This window comes from Monodon monoceros, unplaced genomic scaffold (genome assembly GCF_005190385.1).
Source record: "Monodon monoceros isolate NGI ecotype Baffin Bay Population unplaced genomic scaffold, NGI_Narwhal_1 Super_Scaffold_5, whole genome shotgun sequence".
Classification (NCBI taxonomy): domain Eukaryota; kingdom Metazoa; phylum Chordata; class Mammalia; order Artiodactyla; family Monodontidae; genus Monodon; species Monodon monoceros.
This window is the reverse complement of record NW_021703782.1, coordinates 56,564,309-56,589,176: the sequence shown is the minus strand read 5'-3', so window position 1 is coordinate 56,589,176 and position 24,868 is coordinate 56,564,309. Positions and strand designations below refer to the sequence as shown.

At 37.7% G+C, this 24,868-nt stretch overlaps 1 protein-coding gene across 4 annotated transcripts in view; it reads left to right on the top strand.

Annotated features, from left to right (window-relative positions):
• The window catches only part of KDM4C (lysine demethylase 4C), a 400,055-nt gene that overhangs the window by 254,513 nt on the left and 120,674 nt on the right, over positions 1-24,868 (top strand). For all 4 annotated transcript variants that reach the window (XM_029201477.1, XM_029201479.1, XM_029201480.1 and 1 more), the window contains 2 exons: positions 10,274-10,329; positions 12,556-12,664. In XM_029201477.1, the coding sequence (XP_029057310.1) occupies positions 10,274-10,329; positions 12,556-12,664 (165 nt within the window). The remainder of the gene's footprint in view (positions 1-10,273; positions 10,330-12,555; positions 12,665-24,868) is intronic.

Sequence of the window (24,868 nt, the reverse complement as noted above, 5' to 3'; positions counted from 1 at the left end):
TCCATCTCAGAAATTTCATTTTACAGATACTGAGCCAGGGGTTTGAGAGAGTCACTTCTTTGTCCAGGATCACCCCTCTATATGGTAAGAGAGCCCAGATTCATGGCAGTACTCAGGCCTCTCACTCTTAGTCCCACACTCTTTTTTTTTTACTCTTCTCAGTTACTTGTTTTTAGAGTGGAAAGAAGGCTGAACAACCGGCCTAATTCTGAGCAATGTATCTGAATGATTTTTGTTTGTTTACATTGAAAATAAAGTCAGCACTAATAGGGTAATATGGAATGATTAGAGTTATTGGGTGGTTGAGTAGAGCAGTATCCTTACTCTTTCATATTGACTCTAGTTTCTGCCTGGAGGACCTTTCCCAGAGCTGGATGATCCCCTGAATCTAGTTTCCCAATTGACAACCAAGTTGGCAGTTTTCTTTAACAAGGAGCTCTGAATTGGCTTTGTAGATTGGAGCCATTGATGTTTAGATCTGATTGGCTATAGCCTTGAGCGGTCCTGGTGGCACGCCTGCTCCCTGTGATGTGTTTTATGCTGTGTTTTTTTTTTTTTTTTTTAATTCCATGGGATACTGTCAAGACCAGGTGGTGAGAGGCTGTCAGTCTGAAAGGCTGACTTTGATCCTCAGACACAGTAAAACTAGTAGAAAAAGAAAGGCTGTATTCTTGTTGAATGCCATGGCTGTGTGTAGCCAAGTGGTTGCTTGTGCCAATCCTCCTCTCCAGTGAGGTGTCCCTGGAAGCCGCTAGCCAGACCACACTCTCCCATTTGAGGTGACGCATTTGAGTTCAGAATTACCTTTTCCCTCCTGAGGAGGCAGATTTTTCTGAACAGCTGCAGACTTAAACCTTGGCTCACAAAGGCCAGGGTGGTAATAATTATTTTACTTTAAGCAAACAGAACAGCGCATTTGAGGATATCAATTATCCTGACAGCATAGCTATGATGTGGAGGCCTTTCTGTTCGGGAACTGCTTACAGGCTAAAAAAGTCACAAATCTTTTTTTTTTTCTGTTCATTCTTCTCCCTTTTGCTCAAAAGACGCAATCCCTCCCTACCCCACTTTGGTAATGGAGAGAGAGAAAGAGAAATCTACATAGCTTTTTGTAAGTGGAACTATATTCATAAATAGCTTCTTGATTGAGAACAAATGCCTCATTAATCTTAAGTGCTTCAACCAGAGAGCACAAGTAAAGTCAGGAAGAATAATGACTGACATTATGGGGAGCATAGCATACTGCACTGCACACCAGGATGTGCATGCCCGGAGGTCACTGGGCCAAAAGGCACATCTCCTTAGCAATGAGGAAAGAGATCCCTAGGAAGCGTGGAGGGGAAAAAAAAAGTGCAATGCAGGCGTTTCTCATGAACGGCAAAAACTAGTCCAGTGGCAGGATGAAGAAGTCATGTACTTTGTTATTTGCTATCGAAGGTCATGCTGGGAAGAAAGAATAAACCAGCTGGGTTTTTATTTGAAAGCCAAATGTTGTACAGTTTTAAAAAGTAAGATGTATGTTCAGTTTCAAGTACTTTGCTTAGGATCCTGGAAATACTATTATGTAAATGCCATGAAGTTCCATGTAGATTACCTCTGACCAGTCTTAAATTATAGAGGTGCTTCTCCTTGCTATCGAGCATATGCCTGGCTTGCTATCAGATAGGTGCTCTGCAAACCTCAAAGTAAATTTTATACTGCTGTAAGGAATGACATTAGAAAGATAAATGGTTGGGGGGGATGTAATTTGAAACAGAGAGTATGATTTCCTCTTCTGTTATCGTCCTTTCATACATATGGCTGTATGATAGTATTTAAATTGTTAAAATGTAGTGAGAACATCTCCCCCGCCCCCCGCCGCCGGCATGTCTACATCCTAAACCCTGGAACCTGTATGTTATGTTGCATGAAAAGGGAATTATGGTAGCAGATAGCATTAAGGTTGCTGATCAGCTGGCTTTACAAATAGGGATATTATTCTGTTTACCTGGGTGCATTCAGTGCAATCAGAAGGGTCCTTAAATGAGGAAGAGGGGGGCAGAAAAGGTCAGAGTAATGTGATGTGAGAAGTGCTTGGCCTGCTGTTGCTGGCTTTGAAGATGGAGGAGGAGGGCCTAGGACCAAGGCACGTGGGCTCCCCTAAAAGCTGCAGAGGGCAAAGAAATAGATTCTCCCTGAGAGCCTCCAGAAGAGAGTGACCTGCTGACACCTTGATTTTAGCCCAGTGAGACCCATTTTGGAATTCTGATCTACTGAACTGTACATACTTACGTTGTTTTAAGCCACTGTATTTGAGGTAATTTGTTGTTGCAGTAACAGAGAACTAAAGGGTGTACAGTAGAAAGACAGCCTTTTGAAAGGGTAATTAGTTTTCACTCTTAACCATTCGGCATTCCACTAGGTATGTTGTATTTTCAGTGCCATCTTTCATTTTCAGGCATCTTTCTCTGACTACCTTCTGTCTGTCTAGCCCACACCCTCTGGTTCTGGGACTCCAGCAATCCTTTCACCTCACTGTGACGTATGATTCAGTAATGCTCCCAACTTTTCAGTCTCTCCCTCCCCTCATGTCCTTACTTCTGTTTAAGCTGCTATATTTCCTTGCACATAGCTCCCTTGCCACTCTCTGACTTTGTTACTCTTCCTTGGTATAACTCAACCCTGGTAAATCCAACTATCTATCTACTCCGTACCTGCACCTCTGTAGCTGAGTATGGCTGTGGAGAAACACCCCATATGCAGATCGCTCTTGCTTTCAGTTTGTAACTGGAGGTTGGTCCTCAACGGTGTGGGTAATTCATGTTGCATTCCCATCACTCATTCACTCTACTACTCTCCTGATTGACTGTTTCATATCTTCTTTCTCCTCAAGCTTCCCCATCTTCTCCATCCTCACCCTCACCTCAAGAAGTGTCTTCATATTCATGGAGAAATGGGAAGACACCAGTAGAGATCTTAACGTTTCTACCTGCTTCATATCTATAATATCTCTTCTCCTAAGGCCATCCACTCTCTTATACACAGGATCATAGTTACAGTAATTCATCCCTTTCTCGCCCACATCCCTTCTCCAGATGATTCTCATTATCATCCACACACTGTTATTTTTTCCATCTTCAAGTAAACCAAAAAACCTCTCTTGATCTTTCTTCCCACTAGCTCCCACTCTATTTCTCCACGCCCCTATATATATAGTAAAATTCCTGAAAAGGCTTATCTTTATTCACTCTCTCCGACCCTTCTCCCCCACTTCTCTCTTAAATTTATTCCAGTCATAGGCTTTGCCCCACTTTTTCTTAGAAACTTCTGTTGATCACTGTCTCCTGTTTGAAGCAGTCCTCACTTGGCTTCCAGGATCCTGCACTCTCCTGCTTTTCCTCTCACTCCCCAGAGTTCAAAATGTGGTCCTCTTTTCTACATTAACCCATTTGGTAACCTCATCCCATCTCATAGCTTTAATGGTTGTAAACAGCATCTAGGCATTGATGGCTTGGGCATTTCTGGTCCAGCTCAGTCTCACCCTTGTGGCCAACTTTATGATAGCATCTCCTCTAGCATGTCCAATAGCTCAAATTCACCCTGTCCTGAACTGAATTCTAGATATTCTGCAGGCTTCCGTATCTCCAGGCCTTCCAGCTGCTGAGGCCAAGAACTTCAGAGTTAGATTTGATGCTTTCTTTTTCTCATACCTCATATCTGTCTGACAGTAGATCCTGTCTTGTCTACTTTTAAAGTGAATCTAGTATCCTGTCCACTTCTTAGTCACCTCGGCTGACATAGTCCAGACTAATCGGCTCATTACCTGTTTCCTGGATATGGTAGTAACCTGCTAACTTCTCTTCACCCTTCTACCCTTGAACCTTTGTTGTCTGTCAACACAGCAATTGGGATGATCTGATTAAAATATAAATCAGGTTATATGTCCTTGGTGCATTCAAACCTTACAGTGGCTTCAGGCCATCGACTTTTTTTCATGGCTTATGAAACCTTACCAGATATTCTTTCTCTTACTTTCTGATATCCTTTCCTATTAGAAAACGCCAGGATCTGCTGCCATCACCTTTCCCTAGAGAACTCCATGGCCCACTCTCAAGTGCTTAACATCCTTTACCTTAAATAATCTACTGATTCAGTTTGTCTTCTCTCCTAGCCAGAGTGTATCTTTGTCATTCATTGCTGTTACCCAGTGCCTAGGACACAATATTGGTGATTCACCAATATCTGTTGAATGAATATATATTTTCACTTATAACACAAATTAGATGTGAGCATCTAAATTAGGTAACTCACTTGCTGGTATAAAATTTATTGGACCCTATGAAATTTCCATTCAGAGGATTACTGTAGGAAACTTGTCATTCAATTTCCTAATCACTCAGAATTCTTGTCAGCCCCATCCTAACATGAGATTCCATCCTCTCTTCAACCCTGATAACTGAGCCCCATCTCCAGAAATTGTTCTTCAGTGTTTTGTTGATCAGCACTTTGTAAGCTAGTTTTCCGTTAATGTGATTAATTAGTCTTTGTTTTCCCAGCTCAGACAGCCCTATTTTATGGTTTTGCATTTCTGTAATGAACACGTCAGATAAATAAGGCTGTGGGGAGGTACTTCAATCTTGTAATTTTTCTATAGCACTGAAAATTGGCTTTAGTGTCATTTATGGATATGTCAGCTAAAATGAGAGCTCCTTACAAGGCAGCTTAAGAATGTTGGTATTGACATTTCTTTAATTGATGTTTTATAGAAGAGCCATTGGAACATGATTTCCCTCTAGGACAAATAACAAACAACTATGATAGCCATATTCTAACAATGCCTTTCTCACCATTGTTGTTAACGTTGTGTCAGCACTTTGATTATAAACACTCTTTTTCAGTTTAATAACTGAGCTGTAAAGAAATCATTGTGTTGTAAATTCGTGTACTAGCTGTTCATCTCAGCGGAGACTTTTAATGAAACCAAATTTTAAAAGTAACTTGGTATTACTAAAAGGGGATTTTGTGAATGGTATTAGGTGAGGGAAAGGGACCGAAGTAGGAAAGGTACAATGTCCAGAATATCTCAATTTATACTTTTTCATTCAGCTTTTAGCTGCCCTGGGGGTGGGTTACACAATAGAATGGCTCTTTAGATGCTGTCCTTGGGAGCCAGGAATAACAGCTGCTCATAGAGTAATCATTTTGTAACAGGAGTTTCAGCATTTTTTTGTTTTGTTTTAGGAAACATTAGTTGACTAGCAATATATCTAAATCTGTATAATAGTGAGTCATTTTACACTGGGTGTTATTGTTTCTAGAAGAGGCATGCTCATAAACATAAGATAAAAAAAGCCTGGCAATGAGTGTTCACTGTGGAATTTTATTTATTTGTTTTGTTCTGCAAGGCTGAACAATTTTGGTATCTCCTCAGGTTAGGTTGGAAAGAAGTTTCCGTACGCTGAAAGACTCTAGTAGAAATCACAGATGCCCATTTAAAATTTTCATTTAAGTAAAAAACAATTTAGGAAAAAAAGATAAACCTCCATGATTACATTAATTTTAAATTACACATATTTGATGGAAGAAGGGTTTTTTTGAATTTTATTTAATTTATTTTTTAATACAGCAGGTTCTAATTAGTCATCCATTTTATACATATTAGTGTATATATGTCAATCCCAATCTCCCAATTCATCCCCCCCCCCCAACGCCACTTTCCCCCCTTGGTGTCCATACGTTTGTTCTCTACATCTGTGTCTCTGTTTCTGCCCTGCAAACCGGTTCATCTGTACCATTTTTCTAGGTTCCACATATATGCGTTAATATACGATATTTGTTTTTCTCTTTGTGTCATACAGAGACTGTCATACAGAGTGAAGTAAGTCAGAAAGAGAAAAACAAATATCGTATATTAACGCATATATGTGGAACCTAGAAAAATGGTACAGATGGAAGAAGGTTTAATTTCTTTGTGTGTCTGTGAGTTTTCTTTTTTTAATGTAAGAGTAATAAGTATTGTTAGGAAGGTCTCCCATTCCCAACATTCTCAGATTCTCAAACCTCATTTTTCTTTACAGAAAACTACTCATACTGTTTAGTTAATCAGCCTTTCAGATCTTTTCTGTGCATAAACTAATGCTATATTTTGCTGTTCTTGGGAGACCCAAATGGTGTTACAGATTATTTAAACATGCCTTAGTGTTTTCACTTAATATTTCATTGTATAATTCTTAGTAATTCAGTAATTTTTGGATTTACCATATCTTTTTCATCACTATTTTAAATTTCAAACCTGAATCTAATTTAAAAATTCAGACATTACAAATAAAATAAGTAACTGACAATTCCAGTTCCTCCCAGAGGTAACTGTTTTCTCTATTATGAACAGAAATGAAATGATAGTCATTGTATATTCCTACTTCTGCATAGATGTAAATGTTTAGCTAAGATAGATTCTAAGAAGGTGAATTGCTTGTTGTAATCTATGTACATTTAAAATTTTGATTGAGAATGCTGAATTCCTCTCCACAGCCATCATAACAACTCACATACCCCCAGACTATAGATATTCTGATTTAAAAATCTGAGGTTAACACTCATTATTTCATTTTCTTTATTCTTGAAATTATGTATCTTTCATGTATTTATTGGCAATGAAGAGTCTTTGAATCTTCGGCCTATTTTTCAAAAGTGTGGCTTTTTAAAAATTATTTTTTGGATAACAATCTTTGTTTTTTATTGTAAATTTTTAATCTTATTTTATATTAATTTATATAGTATTTTATCCTTTAGAATTAAAAAATTTTGATGTAGTCAAACTTTATTAATGTTGTCTACATGTCTTTTGTTTTTTAAATGTTATATTAAGAAGTCATATTTACCCTAAATTCATCAATATATTTGCCTAAAATTTCTTTGAATACTTCTGTAGTTCTGCTTTGTTTTTGAGTTTAGGTCTGTAAATCAATTGGAATTTATTTTTATGAATCAGAAATACATACACACACATTCAATTGAATTCATTTTTGAATAGTTTGTGGTATTAATTTTTGGTTATTTATCCAGCTCTAACTTTCTGTTTTCTAATTTTCTCTTCAACCAAGAGTAGTCTGCCTTTTAACATATCACTAAGTTTTTAATTTCAGGTTATTTTGTTTTGGTTATAGAATTTTTATATTGTTTTTAAAAATCTGATTTGTTATTTATTTATAGTCTCTCACTTACATTCCTAATACCCATATTTAATTTTTAAACATGTTAAAATGCTTATTTTACATCTTCTATCTGAGCTCAATGTGCATCTAATTCTATTGTCTTTTTTTTTTCTGCTTATGTAACCATATTTTCTTGGATGTTTTTTGAGTTTTTATTGTGAGCTTATATTCCTTCGAACTTAATATTTGGGAATTTCTTGAGGACTTTGTTATAGGTGGTTGCTGAAAATTACAATTTTCATTTTTATATTATCAAAATCCACCTTCCAATAATATCATCCTACTTCATGAACAGTGTAAGAACCTTACAACAGTATACTTTGATTAACTTCCCTTCTGTTTGTGGTCTTATCTTACATTTTACTTCTGCATAGACTCCACTCCATAGTATTGTTATTTTTGTGTGAAACAATCAAGTTTTTAAATGAAACTTGTAGTCTCTCTGTCTCTCTCTCTTGCTCTCTTTGTTTGTGTGTGCATATTTGAAGATACTAAGGCTTTATTTTATATTTACCCGTTTTAGGTGTTCTTCATTCTTTCCTGCCACTTCATGGTTCAGGCTGGTGTCATTGTCCTTCATTCTGAAGATTTTCTTTTAGTGGTTTTTATAGTGTAGATTCATTCTCATAGATTTTTGTCTCTGAGATTATTTTTATCTTATCTTCATTTGCAAAGGATATTTTCCTTGGAAATAGAATTTCAGGTTGCCAGCTTTTTTCTTTCAGTATTTTATGGATATTGTTCCATTGCCATTTTCCTCCAGTGTTTCTGGTTATGTCTTCTAGCCTGAGCTAGACTGGATGGTTGATGCCACTGCTGGGAAACTGGCTTGGGAAGAAGACATGAGCTCAGTGTTGCACGTGTATTTGAGATGCCTGTGGAGCTGTCAGTGAGACATCTCAGGAGACAGATGTTTGAGTCAGTGGCCTTTTGGGAATCAGGGTAGTAGATCAGATGCCTGGCAAACAGGTGTGGAGAGAGGAGAGAATAGGCCCTGCTACAGAAATTACAGTGTTTAAGGAGCATGAAAGAGATGCCTGTAAAGGAAGCTGAGTATCAACTAGAGATGGAGAAGGACAATGAGGAGAGTGGCGGGTCATGGAAACCACAGGGAGAAACTGTTTCAGGCACAGTTGACAATGTTGAATGCTGCTAAGAGGTCAGGCGAACCGAGGACTTGAAATATCCATTACATTTGGTGACATGGAGGTCGCTTGTGACCCTAGAAAGAACAAGTTTCATGTTGTGGCAGGCAGGAGTCTTCTCAACTCCACTTAACACCTTGAGTCTACAGATTCCACTTTAGAGGCTGTTTCCTTCTGTTATATTTGGCTCTGCAGCACGTGTACCTGTTCATGATCCTAATCAGGTGCATGGAAGCAGCTTCCATGCTGCTTTGCTATATTTCATTCCGCTAACTCGTCCCTTTAGGCTTCTTCTCACTACTAGTTTCATTAATCAGACATCTAATTCTCTCAGTGTCTGCGCTTCTCACGGTCCACAGCTCTCCTTTCTTGCGTTCCCACTTCCGTATTAACATCTTTTTATGTTAGTTTCAATGAAAACATTTGACCTCTGTTTTGTTTTCATTTTCATCCTCTCTCTGTAGCAAGTGTGTTAAATTACTGAAAAAAATAAAATCAGTAACATTTTATGAAATTGTTATTGAATAATTTGGATATTATTGAATAATGTGAATTATTGGATTTCTCATTTTCAGTATTTGGATTGTGAAATTTTCCTTTCATTGTGTGTTTCATCAAAACCAGTTCTTTCAAAGGCCGCTGGAATATGGCTTTGCAATAGAGAATGTTCTCCATCAAATTATCTTCTTGAGCTGGGTTTATCATGGATTCAAATGGATATACACAGGGCAGCTTTTGCTACTCTGAACCTTTAATAATCACCACCAGGGAAATTTCAAATAGATGTGCAGAGACTTTCCAGACAAGTAAAACCATTGAACATTTCTAGTCTTTTTGCCTTTTTTGCTGCCTATTAAGAGTTCTACAGCTATGTTGATCCTCCTCAGTGGTTTTGGTGTTGTTCTCAGAAAAAGAAAAGCTGTGGAGTATGACACCCCATTATTAATAGTAGGTAAGTTAGAGGGATTCCCTGTAAGGCTGAGCAAAGCTGTCAAAATCAGTTAAGGGAGATCACCTTAAAGAACAGATAAAGAAATTTTATATAGACAGCTTGGAAGAAAAAAAACCCCCACAAAATAACCTGTAACTATTGAAAAGAAACCCCAGACTATTAGTGCAGTAAATTGGGAGGACAAGCTTGAGGTTGAAAATAAAAAATTTACTTAGGTATTTAATTAAAAATTCTAGGTCAACAAAAGGCATTGCATTACTTTCTGGCTCTGTTTTCTCGTGGACTTTTTCATAAAATTGTAATGAGAAATGATAAGGTATGTTTGTAGTAAAGGGAGTCATCTTGGAATGAAAAGTCTGTGCCAATCTAAGACACATAGAAGTGCCAAAAATATAAACTTATGTGGGGAAGATAAAGGAAAACATTTTATGGCACTGTTTTCTGGGGCTGGAAAGCCTGGATTTATCAGAGCAATTTTTCCAACACTATTTGCCCATAGAGAGACCCAAGAGATAGTTTTTTGAAGAGTGTCTTTTAAAAAGAGCTTCCTTCTTATCCACGTATCAGGATGAAGCCTGCCAATACCATTTTCTAGCCATCCTGTATACGGGAGTGGATTCCCAGAACTCAAGGGAACCGACTTGTATGTGTATTTCTCTGTTCTAGAATTTTGGTACCTATCTCTCCACCTACCAGTTTCTCTGTGTCACAGCTTTCCCCCAGCGATGGCAATTGAACATGATACTAGGATAATGATGGTTTCCCCTAGGAGATACATACACTGAGAACACTTTTGGGTGTCCCCTCACTTTCCTACCTCTCTTTTCCTCTCCCTTCTTGAACTGTTTAGAGATAGTCCTTCATGAAGTTCCTGATAATTTTAATTTTAAAATAAAAAATTAGCATTTATGGGGATATTTTGATAAACAGTACTGACTTTTATTACATGGCTCTAATAATTGTGTGGTGTTTTTCTGCCCTAGGAGTGCTGTCTCTGCAATTTGAGAGGGGGTGCTCTTAAGGAAACTAAGAACAATAAGTAAGTAGTACGCTAATTGTGTTGAATTTCATCGTTTCCTTCTCTCTCTTGACTGTTGAACCTCTGAGTGACAGTGTGCTTTGCCTCTCATTGTTGTACACGTTGTTCCACAGCTTTTGCTGTTTAGGTCTGAGGTGGGGATTCTGTGCATGTCTCCAGAAACCATTACTGACAGCATGTTCACCTCTGCTGGGCAAAGGTGTTCTAAGTCAGCTTCTGTTCTGTGTCTTTGACATCATGAGGAATCCTTGACATCATGAGGAATAACCCCTCTTTCACTAACAGAGTTTGAAGAGAGCCCATATCCTCTAGGTACCTTTGGAATCCTTGTGTTTAATATGATGAATGCTTTCATTGTAATAAAAACAGAATATGCCTGAAAACAGTGAAATCTGTTATCTTCAGGTAAATAAAATCAGTTATAATCATACTATTAGAATAAGACCATTTACTTTTAACACCAGCAAATTAACAAGAAAGTGTGTATTCTAAAATAGAAACACAGGGAGAAAAGATTGATTTTGCAATTTAAAGGGGACAGTTGGAGAATATGAAGAGAGTCATAAGTGAACATAAAAGAAAGTCATGTTTCTGTGGCAGTTGTTGAAATATATTTTTGTGGGAATTTTATTTTTATGACCCGATTTAAATATTTAAAATGGGGCCAAAGGAAATTATAGGTTCCTATGGAAATAGAAACATGTAGAAAAGGTTTAGGTATAGGTTGTATTATGGTACTTGAGAGCCAGATCCAGCCCCAAGATATGTTTTATTTGACTGACACACCACTTTATGAATTTAATTTAAAATTTAAAAGTTGAGAGGTTTTATATAAAAATCCAGATGTTCATCTTTACTTAATAAATGATTGTGTATCTCTATATGACAATAACAAGCTAGGATGAGAACCTGGCCTAAATGGGGCAGGCGCTCCTCGGGTTACCATGATTTACCAGTATGTGTGTATTTGGTTACATCTTGCCTGGCCCCATGGGCACTGGATTTGGTACCCTTGGAGTAATGTCATGTCCTGTCATGTAATGATGGAGTTGGCATAATTATGTGCATGTGCATGTTTCTGATTGTTTATAAGGAAGAGTGAAGGTACTTATTCCTACATTGATAAAGTTTAGTCTAAGAAGCTGTATATTTGCTTAATTTTGGATGTTCATCTCTCACAGTCTTAGTTAATGTCATTGGCACTATGCTAAAAACCATTGACTAGTTCTAGGATGTTACACGGGTTATGCAGACTACGAGATGACTTAGGCAGCTCCTGTAAAGACAGAGGTGACAAGAACTTCTCTTCCTTCCTTTGGGCAGGACACAAAGAAGTAGTGTTTGCTATAGAAGTATAGTATTTATTTAGATACGAAAGAATGCCCTGATGGGGTTGACACTCACCCTCTCTCCCTGTGGTCTTTAAAGGCAGGATGGAGTCTTATATTTAGAGTGAAATAATATGCTTTGACTTAAAAATAGGTTGACAAATTTGATAATTCTTTCAAAATCTCTTTAAACCTCAAGAGTCTCTATATTTATTTGAGGCATAAGATTTATGAGAGACTTAATAGTGTTAATGAGGACGTTGTCATTTTTCTGGAGTAATTCAGAATTTGAAGGGAGATATTCTAGGTTTTTAGTAGGAAACAAGGGAACAAGCTAAATTTCATTTTTCCTTATCTCTTGGTTCCTTTGTTTATAGTAGGATTGCAATAAGAAACAATTTAATTAAAGACTTAATCAGTATTAATTCTGTTAGAAAACTTTTGCTATTAGTTCTAGTTTGCTTCATGATACTCGTGTTATGTAAAAAAGATTATGTGGTATACCCAGTTTATACCTTTTATTAATTGAACAAGTCTTTTGCCACATACTAATTATAATTAGCTTAAGTATATTAAACACCTCTATATTTCAGTATCAAATGAAATAGCAGACCTACATTTCAGTATTTTGCAGGTCACGTGTAGAACAATATAATGATAGGATTCTTTGGTTGTCACCTAGTTCTTCATGTCACAGTGTTGGGCAGGTGTGGTACTGAATCTATCCAGGTATCATCCAGTAGGTTTTAAATTCAAAGAGTCTGTGATGGATATAGGCTTTGGGCTTGCTTTCTCATCTGTGTGTTTCCCATCCGAGAGAATTGCCATCCTCTGGTTGAAGTATGGGATACATAAGTTTAGGGAACGGTTGTTTACATTTATGTCTCCTTTCCTGTAGGTGGGCCCATGTCATGTGCGCTGTTGCGGTCCCAGAAGTCCGATTCACTAATGTTCCAGAAAGGACACAGATAGATGTAGGCAGAATACCTTTACAGAGGTTAAAATTGGTGAGTGGCAAAGCTTCTTTTTTTTTTTCCCCTCATAAATTAGTGTTAATTTCAAGTTCCGAATATTTCTATTTATGCATGCACTCCAAGGTAATTTTTTTCTTAGCTTCGTTGTTTCATTCTACCTTTTTTTTCCCTTTAGCCTAAATTTACTTATCTGTACGCACTCCTTTCCTGTTATATTTTAAGTATGTCTATAACTTTCCTCAGCTTCTGTTTTCAGTGAGGCAAAGGAATACTGCACTTCCTGGATTAATGTGAATTTTCAAACTATAGGCTATCCAGTGAAGTTTGTTAGAACTGACCCGAGCTATCCAACTATGTCTTATTTGAATTGCTTAGTTTTTCTCTCTCTTGCCTCTTTTTGGTTGGCCTTGACTTGGCAAAACGCATCTAACCTATTTCGTCATCTCTTCACCAAGAAGAGACTTGCAGAGAAATGCAAAAACTTTAATTATTCCCAAGGGATTTTCCCACGAATAGAGACAAATCATTTAATTTGCCAAACTCTCTGGCTGGTTATTTTCCATTGTTTCTCTTTGTTAAGAGAGTATTTTTTTCATTGAAAACTTAGGCCTTTAACATCCTCAACATTGATGTAACCTTGGAGTTCTGTTAAATTGTGAGCCAACAGGTCATTAGCTTAAGCCCTTATTATATTTCGCAGTTAATGAGAATTTTCCCTAAAGTTAAATTGCCTGACCTTAAAATACTGAAGCCTGTCTTACAAGTGGACTTAATACCCTACAGTTTCTTCAGTCCTTGTTACGTCTAACTTGGGGTCTTTCCACTATTTCAGAGGCTGAGCTGTAACTCTCTACCCGAGTGTTACTTGCTTTGTTATTAGTCGTCTCTCCCCCACTGGGGAGCTGGGTGTTTTGTCTCTGGACTTCTGTCTCGGGAACTTAGAATCTATTCTGCTGTCTTTCAGTGAACACTGTTATTTTCCACTATAGCTCCATCAGGAATTTCACATAGCTAGAAAATACGTGGCCCTTTATGGGCCTGATGACTGCTGTTGGCAGATATGAGTGGTGGGATCAAGGATGCTCAGGGTGTGGTAACGGAAGTTTTGTGAATGAGATGGAAATGACTGGGCCATTTAAATGCCCCCTAAAGCTCACAGTGACTATCAGAAGAGAGTAAGGTTGTTCAGCTCATGGACTTCCGTAGGACAAAGTTTGAAATCTTATATCTTGTTCACCAGTTTAAAAAAGAAAACAAGCACTGACATGAGAGAGAGGCAGAAGTCATCTTCCATGACTCTTCAGGCTGCTGTTTCTATTTGCTTTCAGGAAATCTCATGTTTAGCCTTTATTTTGCCCTTTCTTTCATTTTACTGTGCTGTTACTTTGTTTATAAGTGCATTCTGAGTGCAAAAACCGTAACACCCAAAAGGGTGAAAAGTTGTGTAAAAATTGGTGCAGAAAGAAGAAAAAAGAATGAACACAATAAACCTTATATCACGTTACATTTTATGCACAAACTGCTTTTCAGCTCTTGCTGTTTACTTATATAAACTTGTTTTCATTATTCAATTGATACATATTCTATCTGTGAATATTGTTTGGGCCTTTATGATTGGAACAAAATGCATTAGTTTTTTCCATTAAAACTAATAAAAATATTTTTCATTGGGGAAAAAAAACCCACCAAAAAGAAACAAAAACATTTGCCAGAATTAGGACTGTAGGGCAGGTTATAAAGAAAAATGCTGAGTTCATGACATGCCTCCAACATTTAATGCTTAGTGTGACAAATACTAACAAATGTCTTACATTTTAATATTTTTCTGATTTACAAGTAATATTTATTTGCAAAAATTCAAACACTACATTTAACAACCACCTTTGGTTCTCTCTTCTGAAAGATGATTTCTGTTGTCAGTTGAATGCCCCTTGGAATAGTGGTCATTGCTCTTGGTGCTTCCCTTTAAGGACCTATGTGCTGGCTTCTCTTCTCCACGAATGCTTCCTTAGTGATCTGCCGTCACTCACACCAGTCTCAAAGGGGTTTTAAGGGAACAGCAGGGAGGGGCAGCATGGATCATTTCCGTGCCAATCAGCAAATTGTATTTGCTGTATTTCAGAAATCTGAAATCTGATGGTTGCATCCGAAAGTGGTAAAAGGTTGCCATCTTGATCGTGTATGTTATATATTCTTTATAGAAGGGTTTCCATCCTTAAACAGTTGGCACCTTTAAAAGAATGTGTCTTGACTGAATTTCAGATCACCTAAACTCTATTTCAAATGACAATGGAGAGCTCTTTATTGGCATACAGATATTCATGACACATATTTGAGTGAACACAGCAGGCTGTAGATCAGATTTTTTTTCTGTTTTTAATAAAATTTTATACGCATGGCGAGTTTTTTGGAATGATGTTTATCAGAATGCTCAAAGTGGTTATCTTAAGTGGGAAAATACAAGGGGAAACTTCATTTTGGGAGAGTAAAAAAAAAAATCACTCAAAAATACTGTGATAGTTTGAAAGGGGACAATGGCCAGAAAGAAGCGTGGGTGACTTTTTCACCAGAAATCCTCAGGAAAGCACCATGACTCTGTTACATCTCCTGTAGTATGGCATCTGTGCCCCAGCCTTGCTCACTGTCTCTTGGTGATCGGACTCAGGGTGGCTTTGAATAACAGAATTTATAAATGATCACTTGTGTGTGGGGTGGGTGGAATGCACCTTTCTAGGAAATAGGATGCTCTGCCCTGAACATATAATCAAGTGTTCCTAACATCAGCATTCTTTTGAAGTTTAATTAAGCTAATAAGTGCACATCCAGCTAGAAGTCAGAGCAGTAGTTTTGTGGTATTTCATCCAGGCCAACCTAAGTCTAGATGGATTATTTTACTATGTCTGTTTAGTGGATGTGTGTGTGTCTCCTAGTGTCAGTTTCAGTCTTTTTTCTGGAGCTGTAGCCAACTCTTTTCTGGATGCTAGGTTGTTCACCCACCTTCTTATTTACACAGATATGGGGGGGGGAATATAAGAATTAGATGTCAGTGTCAATGTATTTCACCAAACAGTTATTACCTTACCCCGCCAAATACTTAGTGTACATTTTTGAGTAAGACATTGTTCCTGTCTTCTAGCATCTTATAGTCTAGACTGGGCTTTCTCAACTTTGGCCCTCTTGACCTTTTAGACAAGTTAATTGTTTGTTGTGGGTGACTCTCATGTGTATCATAGATTCCAGCATCCCTGACCAAACAGGCGATACCAAAAGGTATAAATTTCTAGTTATAAGATAAGCACTAGGGCTGTAATGATAGCGTCATGACTATAGCTGAGACTGCTGTGGGATATGTAGGAAAGTTCCCAAGAGAGTAAATCCTATGAGTTCTCATCAGAAGGGTAACGTTTTTTCCTTTTTTCTTTTTTTATTTCTTTTTGTTGTATCTATATGAGAAGATGGATGTTAGCTGGACATACAGTGGTAATCATTTCACAGTATGTGTAAATCAAACCATCGTGCTCTATGCCTTAAACTTATACAGTGATGCATGTCAATTATTTCTCAATAAAACTGGGAAAAAGTAGCCAATGCCAGATATCCCTTGGGGTGTAAAATCACCCCCATTTGAGAACCCACTGTTCTACAGGGAAGACATAAACATAAGGAGAAAATGTTCATTTTTGTCATTTTCAGAAAGAGAATATCTTGGTTGAAAGAAGTAAGTTAGAGACTGAGAGAATGGAAGTTCTTAATTGCTTTTAGAAACATTCCTAGGGAATTTTTTTTTTGGCAAATTGTTTGAATTTCTTATTTGTGAATGAAGCAATAAAATTTGGCAACCTATGTGTATATTTGCTACTGTACAGTTATTAATTTTATACTCTGATTTAGTATTTTAACATTACCTGTTTTTATAGAAATTGAACAACCTTGATTACTAATCAAGTATCATAAACATTTACAGTTCTGTAATGTGTGTGTATGTGTACACATGTACTTACTGAGTAAATATTCATGAAATGAATAAAAGGCATCAAATTGTTACTTATTATTTGTGCTTCTGGCTTAAAATTATTGTGGCTGGAGGGTTTGATCAGACAATACCAAATGACTTGTTTTTTTTTGGGTTTTTTTTTTTTTAAGGCAAAACCCTTTAAAGGTCACAGTGATAAATTCATGCACATCTCTGTGTGTGCAGCTTTAAAGCAAGGCATTAGTTACCTTATCTGCATCACGGGGGACAATGTGATTAGGCCATAGAGCCTAGCAGTAATTTGGAGAGCCTCTGAACACCCATGCAGCCCTTGTCCTGTTGTCTGAGAGTTCTGATCTTGGAACCTCTGGTCAGTTGGGGATTGAAAACTGGAGTGACCTGACTGAAGCAGTAGCAAGGGAAGTCTGAGCCTCTCTCCAGTGCCCACCAGGTGGTGCTGCTGTACCAGTTTCTCATCCAGTTGCCCTTAAATCACCTCCTTTAGCAAGTGCCTAATCGGAGCCTGGCCCCAATGGTCGAGGGTGTATGTGTGTGAGATGTGATGCATACTGGGTTGCTCTAGCCCAAGGGATGACAGCAGAGCAGAAAGTGCTGCTTGCTGCTGTGCATTCAAAGTGCTGAATTCCAGAGGGCAGGTTTTTTTAGTTCAGGTTTTGATTTAGCCATATAAAAGAGCTGCTTTCCCTTGGGGCAAGTTAGTGTTTTTCTGTATAAGTAATAAGCAACATTAGTAAAAGCTAGTAACTGCAAGAGTCTTAAAGAACAGCTTATGGCAAACATGAGTTTAAAATGTCTTCTGAAGTATGAAAGCTGTCTATAAAAATGCTTATTATTATTAGCGGTCTTTCTAGAATATGGAATACTGGAGTTTATGGAGAGGTATTTGAATATTTTGGTAATATTGTTGTTAGCCTCTTACTTATTCATAGGTTCAACTTGCAGCTTTTGAAATACTCCTCTGTGCAATTATTTGTGTAGGAAGATTTTTGTAGTGTATGTAAGAAAGGATTTGTTTGCTTTAGCAGATTTTTCCTCTTATAATGACCATTGAAAAAAAGAGACAGCAAATGGAAAACAACTCTTTCAGTGCTCTTCAATGTTGATCCTAAAATAGTGTGTGCTTTGTGAAGAACCTTTATCTCATCCAGCCACCTTGTTTGCTGTTACCATAGGTGTGGCCTCTACTCATCAGATAATTAAATGGACATCAATGATGGCACTGGAGTTATTTTCAAGACATTGTCTTTTATTTTATTTATGTGGCTGTTAATTTAAAATACTTTAATAAAATTCATTATTTTTAAACTAAACAAAATACTGCAAAAATATATTTGGCTATAGTGGTATTTATCCAATTAGTTTGTTCTTTTCTTTCTTTAACAATATTTTGCTTTTGTGTAGAATAATTATCTCAGGGGTTAACAAAGTAATTTCTGCTCCATCTTAAAAACGCTAGAGGTTGCTATCTAAAAGCACCAGGTAGACTTCCTTGGTGGCGCAGTGGTTAAGAATCCACCTGCCAATGCAGGGGACATGGGTTCAAGCCCTGGTCCGGGAAGATCCCACATGCCGCGGAGCAGCTAAGCCCACAAGCCACAACTGAGCCCGTGTGCCACAACTACTGAATCCCACACGCCTAGAGCCCCTGCTGTGCAACAAGAGAAGCCACCACAATGAGAAGCCTGTGCACCGCAATGAAGAGTAGCCCCCGCTAGCCGCAACTAGAGAAAGCCTGCGCACAGCAATGAAGACCCAACACAGCCAAAAAATAAATGAATTAATTTAAAAAAATAAAAGCACCAGGTTATTAAGCAGAACCATTCTTTAACAGGAAGGAAATGGCTGAAAGTTACCTGAATAGGCTATGTATCCAAAGCCATGTTCAAAAGGGAGAACCATTTTCTCTGTCAGTTTAAGCATTCTTCTGATTATTAATGCAGGTTCTAGATTACCTAGTATTTTTCTTACCTACTCATTTAGAATGAATTTCTTTGCTTCTGAATGACTTTTCAGTTGGCGAAAAATTATACTTGTGGCGAACCCTGTCATCCCCAGTCCCTTCCCCGTGTCCTCTGGTACCTTCTCCGCTCATCCAGAGAACATCAGAGCTTTGGCACCTGGTAGGAAAAAGAATGAGGAGGATGCCGGGGACATCTCCTACTCTGCACTTGAGTGGTGTGCTCAGGGATAGCCAGTCTTGGGGCTCGTTTGAAATCACAGATTATTGGTATGCCTGAGGACAAAAAGAAAAAATTGCCCCCATGCGGTATAGATTTTAAAATGTACTCAGTCATTTCCTTTTCTTATTTCTTTCTGTCTTGTTTTCTCTACCAGTATGATTGGTTGGTCATGGTCATAATTGAATCTCTGGAAGAGAAACAAAATTGTGCAAAAATGATAACAGCAAAAAAGGAAGTAGAGAGATATAAAACACACATGAAATTAGAATGTCTTTTAAAAAGTTTTTTTGTAATAGAAAAAAAGACAGCAAAACTTTCAGGAAGAATTAAAACAGGAATTTTGAGAGGACAATGCTTTTATAATATGATCACACAGAAGACAGCAGTATCATCAGGAAGCAGATCACCAGTCTTTAGATCTGATTATAAAATTTAAGAGAAGAACATTAAAAAAAAAAAAACCCAGAAAAAGGAGTAAATCAGCATGAAATTCTGGTATTTGTTAGATATTTAGCCGTGAATGTCTGTTACATACATTCATCACTTCTTGAAGATTAAATTAATTAAATATCTATGGAATTTATAGAAATGAAACAACAAGGCAAGTTTGTGGATTATAAGAAATCTTGGAAAATGCAGCAGACCCAAAATGCAGCCATTAGTTTAAACAGTTTTCCCTTTTGGAGAGAAAGTTCTCAAATAGAAGTGTTGTGAGAATATTTACATATTAAACTGCACATGTCAAAGCAAATGACGTCTATCTTGCTTGCTGTCAGTGCATAAAGAACTTGGTGGTGTTCGTTGACCACACACCTTCCTCACAGTGGCATGGAGGGTACCTCTGATTTCTATGTCTGCAGACATTCTTAGGATTTTACATTTGAAATCCTATTTCTGCAACAAAATAGGGGGAGAAATGATTTTTGGAATAGCCGAAGTTGCCCCCAGGCGTTTGATGACCTCTGATTTGTATTTGACAAGTGAACCAAGCACAGGCACAAGTGTTCTCCGAGAGAAGAACATTATTTTGAAAAGGAATTTACACTGCAATGATGACTGAGCTACAAGCCTTTCAGTACCTGGCTGAGACCAACTATTCTGCTTAGAAGCCTCTATACACCTTAAAATTTGTACCTGAAGGCAAATAATAGTGAACTTGAAAGCCGAAGATTACAGTTTTGAAAGGTACATCAATTCTGAGAATAGAGTGGTTTCACTGTGGTATTCCATCTGAAGAGCTGAATTAAGGGGAAAAAAATACATTCAGCCTTCCTATTTCTTAAAGGAAGGCACTTGACCCCTTGCTAACTGGCTTATGTTATCAGATGCATTGAATACTAAAAATAGAATTACTGAGAGATAGAGATGGGGTCTGCCTCTCATGCTGTAAGATCACTCTGAGTCCTATTTAGTTGAAGTTACAGCAACGTTGCAGAGCAGCTTCGCTTTCTTTGTAGAGGAAATCATGGTTGTATTTGACAGAGCCTCTGTTACCACAGTTTGGGAGATGCAAAGACATACTGATTATCCTCCACCACTTTAAAAGAAAAAAAACGTAGCATTGTAAAGGCAATCGGAAGTCATTATGTTCCACATTAGCTCATGTACTGATTTATTCACGTCTTCAGTTATTTTTAAAGACAAAGAGGAATTCTAAGAAAATAATAAACATTGACAATGATGAGCAAGTTTATTGTTTAAATGCAATTGAGGGAAAATTTGCTTGTAATAGTGAACTACTGAAGGGGGAATAAGTGACACCACAAATGACAGAATCGTGGTGTGGTGTGTAGGGTCCTATTATTTAATATGCTCAGTATAAAATTTATTATATCATTAAGAACATTCTTCAGGATTTCAACATACACATGTCCCCAACTTTGTAAGATTTTTAAGTGAGTGTGGTGTAAAAAAAAAAGTACATTAGTAGCTGTATAGTACTTAACTGTCAGAATGATTTGCTACAGGGACTAGATCCTATTGCAAGCTGTCAAATTTGTATATTGCTGTAATACCAAACCATAAAATCTTTTGAGTAAAATGGAAAATGTCAGATGGGCATGACTACAAATAATATACTTTCTGAAGGCTGTAGATGTCTATAGGAGAAAATGTGTAAATGCATGAAATATCATCTTGTTACTGTGGATTTTTCTTTATCTGACAAAAGAACACTGTGAGGCGAAAGGAAATTGATTGGAGTCTTTAAATTTTTTCGTTTTGAACTCATTTTTCCTGAGGACTAATTTCAAAAACATTATTAAATAGATAAGTAGAACTTCAGATAATTCATGATTAAAGAGTATAGTGCGAGAGTCATCTCTTTTTTTAGCTTACATTGCTGAATGGTCCATTTTTTTCTGATCTTGTCTGTGTGAGTAGTGATTACTGATGAATCTTTTAATTGAGTGAGTTGGGGTCAGGGTTCCAGAGATGGGGTCACCCCTTTCATTCCAACATTGACTGAGTCAATACCAACAAATGCTTGCCAAACCGAGACAGCTGCTAGATGGCTGTAAACAATCCATAGGGTTTTGCTTGGTCAACAGTGATTGACAGCAGAGAGGTTATAGTTTTTGAAAGGTACAGTCATTATTATAAAACAGTGGGTCCATAATTACTTATTTTTCTAATATTTTAGTATAAATTATTTATCCCCTTGGTAGCGGCTTTTAAAAATCAACAAAAAGGGCTTCCCTGGTGGCACAGTGGTTGAGAGTCTGCCTGCCGATGCAGGGGACACGGGTTCGTGCCCTGGTCCGGGAAGATCCCACATGCCGTGGAGCGGCTAGGCCCGTGAGCCATGACCGCTGAGCCTGCGCGTCCGGAGCCTGTGCTCCGCAATGGGAGAGGCCACAACAGTGAGAGGCCCGCGTACCGCAAAAAAAAAAAAAAGTAAAAAATAAAAATCAACAAAAAGGTTATATATAAAGTGACAATCTTTTCATACTTGTAATTAATTTAATGTAAGTCAGTGTGGTATATTTTAGGCATGTTCCCACAATTTAGTGATGTCATTTTATAAGATGAGCTCATAGATACAGGTACCAGCCCAGTTTGTATTTATTGATTTAAATATCAAGGGTTCTGTGCATTCATCGGTATTGCCCTTTGGGTCATGAATTCTAAGCCTCTGCTACATTGAGATTGAGTGTGGAGGCTCTGAACTAAGACTGTTGGAGTCCTGCATCCACCACTTAAGCAACCTTGGCCATGCAGCTTAACCTTTCAGAACCTCATCTGTAAACCAGGGTGGTTGTGAGGATGACATGATGCAATGATGCAATGCATTGGCGAATGACACAACCCCTTGCCTCATAAATCTCTGTAAACTGCCTTTTGGCCAGTTAGGATTGGAGTAGGTAAATATTTATAAGGAGGGAGTAGGTTCTTTGTGCTATCTCATTTGTTCATCCATTTGCTCAATAAATATTTCTTTAGGACTTGCTGTGTGGTTAGGTGATAGATGTGTGTCATTTCTGCTTTTATAGATATTATAGAATAATGGAAGTTATTGAAAATTAGATAAGCAACTACAAAGCAGCATGAAAAGTTCTACTGTAGTAAAAATTCGGAATGCAGTGAAGGGTCTTACTCAATTTGGGGTATGAGGGCAGTAAAGGGGTGTAGAAAAGCTTCCTGGAAGAAGCAGTGCCTAATAATGCCTCATCTGAGACCCGAAGGGTGAGAAGAGGGCACTGGAGGAGCAGCCAGGACAAGGAACAGGATGCTCAGTGTCCTGGAAGTGGGAGGGAGCCATAAGGTTTAGGAAATGAAATATCAGCAGAGCTGGACCATGAGGTATGAGGAGGGAGAGATGAGTCTTGAGAAGGGGAAGCCTCAGATGATGTAGCACTGTGCTGTCCAGTACGGTAGCCTCTGGCCACTGACGGCTACGGAGCACTTGGGATGTGGTTAGTGTTACTGAAGAGCTGAACTTAGGATTTTATTTAATTTCAGCAAGCTAAGTTAAAAAATGGAAGCAGCATAAACACATGAAGTACAACTGTAGTTTTGGTAGGTCCACATTTTACATTTCAAACACCCTTGAAAATTGAGCGTCCAAATTGAGATATATTGTAAGTATAAATACACAGCAGATTTCAAAGACTTACTATGAAAAAAAAAGAATGTGACCTGTCTCATTAATAATTTTGATATAGGTTACATGTCAAAATGATAATATTTTGGATTTGTTAAGACATATTGATGTATTATTAAAATCAATTTCACATGTCTTTTTTTATTGCAATTACGTATACTTAACATAAAATGTATCATTTTAGTTATTTTTTAGGTGTGCAATTCCATGGTGTACAGTGGCATTAAGCATATTCACATTGTTGTGCAACCATCATGCCCCTCTACGTCCAGAACTTTTTTATCTTTCCAAACAGAAGCTCTGTACTCATTGAACAGTAACTCCCTCTTCTCCCCTTCCTCACCTGTGGCACAGGTGTCTCCTAAAAAATTAAAAATTGCACATGTGACTTGCATTTTATTTCTACTGGACAGTGCCATTCTAGAGGACTTTGTACTTTATCCCATACAGGTGGAAGAACCTTTAATGCCCATTAAGCAGTGGAATAATATGATCAGATTTGTGTTTCAGAAGGGGGTTGTGCTTCTGGTGGGGAGAATGTATTCAAGAGGGTAGGACTGGAGCCAGAGAGGCCAGTTTCAGTAATCATGTGAAAGATGATTTTGGCGTGAACCTGGGATGGAGATAAGTGAACTGATCATAGGCGGGGTTGGCTTGGACTAGGTGTGGAGGGAGCTGGGGTTCTGGCATAAGCAGCTGGGGGACTGGTCATGCCATGCACAGGGCTCGTCATCGCTGGAAGGGGACGGGGTTGAGGGGGAAGTACACCTGGACATACTTAATTTGAGGTCCTTGTAGTCCAGCTGGGTGTAGCACAGGGGAAACATGTGCCAGAATTCTACTCCTCATGGGCATGTAGCTATTTACCAGCTGCTCTTAGGTTGTTAGGACTAGAAGCATATGAAGTTCAGTAACTATTACTGGTCAGAAATTCAGGAACAGTGAGCCACTGTGCTTTGTATGGATGTGAATTGGGTTTGTGATAATATTGTATCTGCCTCTCTGTACTCTTTCTGAAGTGTAATAATCAGGTAAAACAGTGGTAGCCTTGGGAGTTTGATTTCTGTCTTCTCTCAGAGCAAAGGAAATGAAGAACATTGAAAATGGAAACTAAACCTATAGAAATGGAATAGTTGGATTTGCAAAAAAATGAGCAAGAAGGAAAGTCCAAGGTTCTCATGAAAGATAAATGTGTCCTGCAACCAGTAAAAACACAGCCTACGTGGGGATATCGTTGCCAGGATGAGTGGCCGCAGGGGAAAGGGGATTTGCAGTAAGAAGCACGAGGGTTTGCACAGGCTCATGAGGACGTGTTCATTTCAGAATGGCCTTTCCTTTTAATTTCAGTTGAATTTTAGTTTAAAAGCATCTTTTCACTAATAGTTTTTGAGATAAAACTGCCTTTAGGATCAAATTTTAAATCATAGATTTTTTTTTTCCTGTTCAGAATATAAAATGCATTCCACCTTTCTTTAGTAACAAAATATTTTACTTTAAATAAATGGAAAAAATTGTCAAATCGACCACTTTTCATTTTAGGAATAGTGCTTAAGGTTGATTAAAACTTCCAAGATTTTTTTCTTAGAGCCATCTGTTCATAATTGATTTTTAAAATTCATCAATTTTAAACACTTATTTTCTTTGGACAGAGCAAAAAAAGTTGTGAAATCTTTTCACTAAATGGCAGATATTTTTCAGTAAAAGAATCATGACATCCTGGCAAAGGTATAATTTTAATAGACTTATGAGCTGTCTGACCAGAGCCGACTGAGCCTCGTCTGATTTTTACAATGATAAATTGGCTGTGTCAAAATTTGCAATCTAGTCTGGTGAAATATTTAACTATGAAAGTTTAATTCTCATTTTTTATTTATGAAAGCAGTGGTAGTGTCATAGCAGCTTATAATATGCTGGTCATTTGGTATGATTTATGTCAACGAGTGTCACTTGTTGATGTGTTT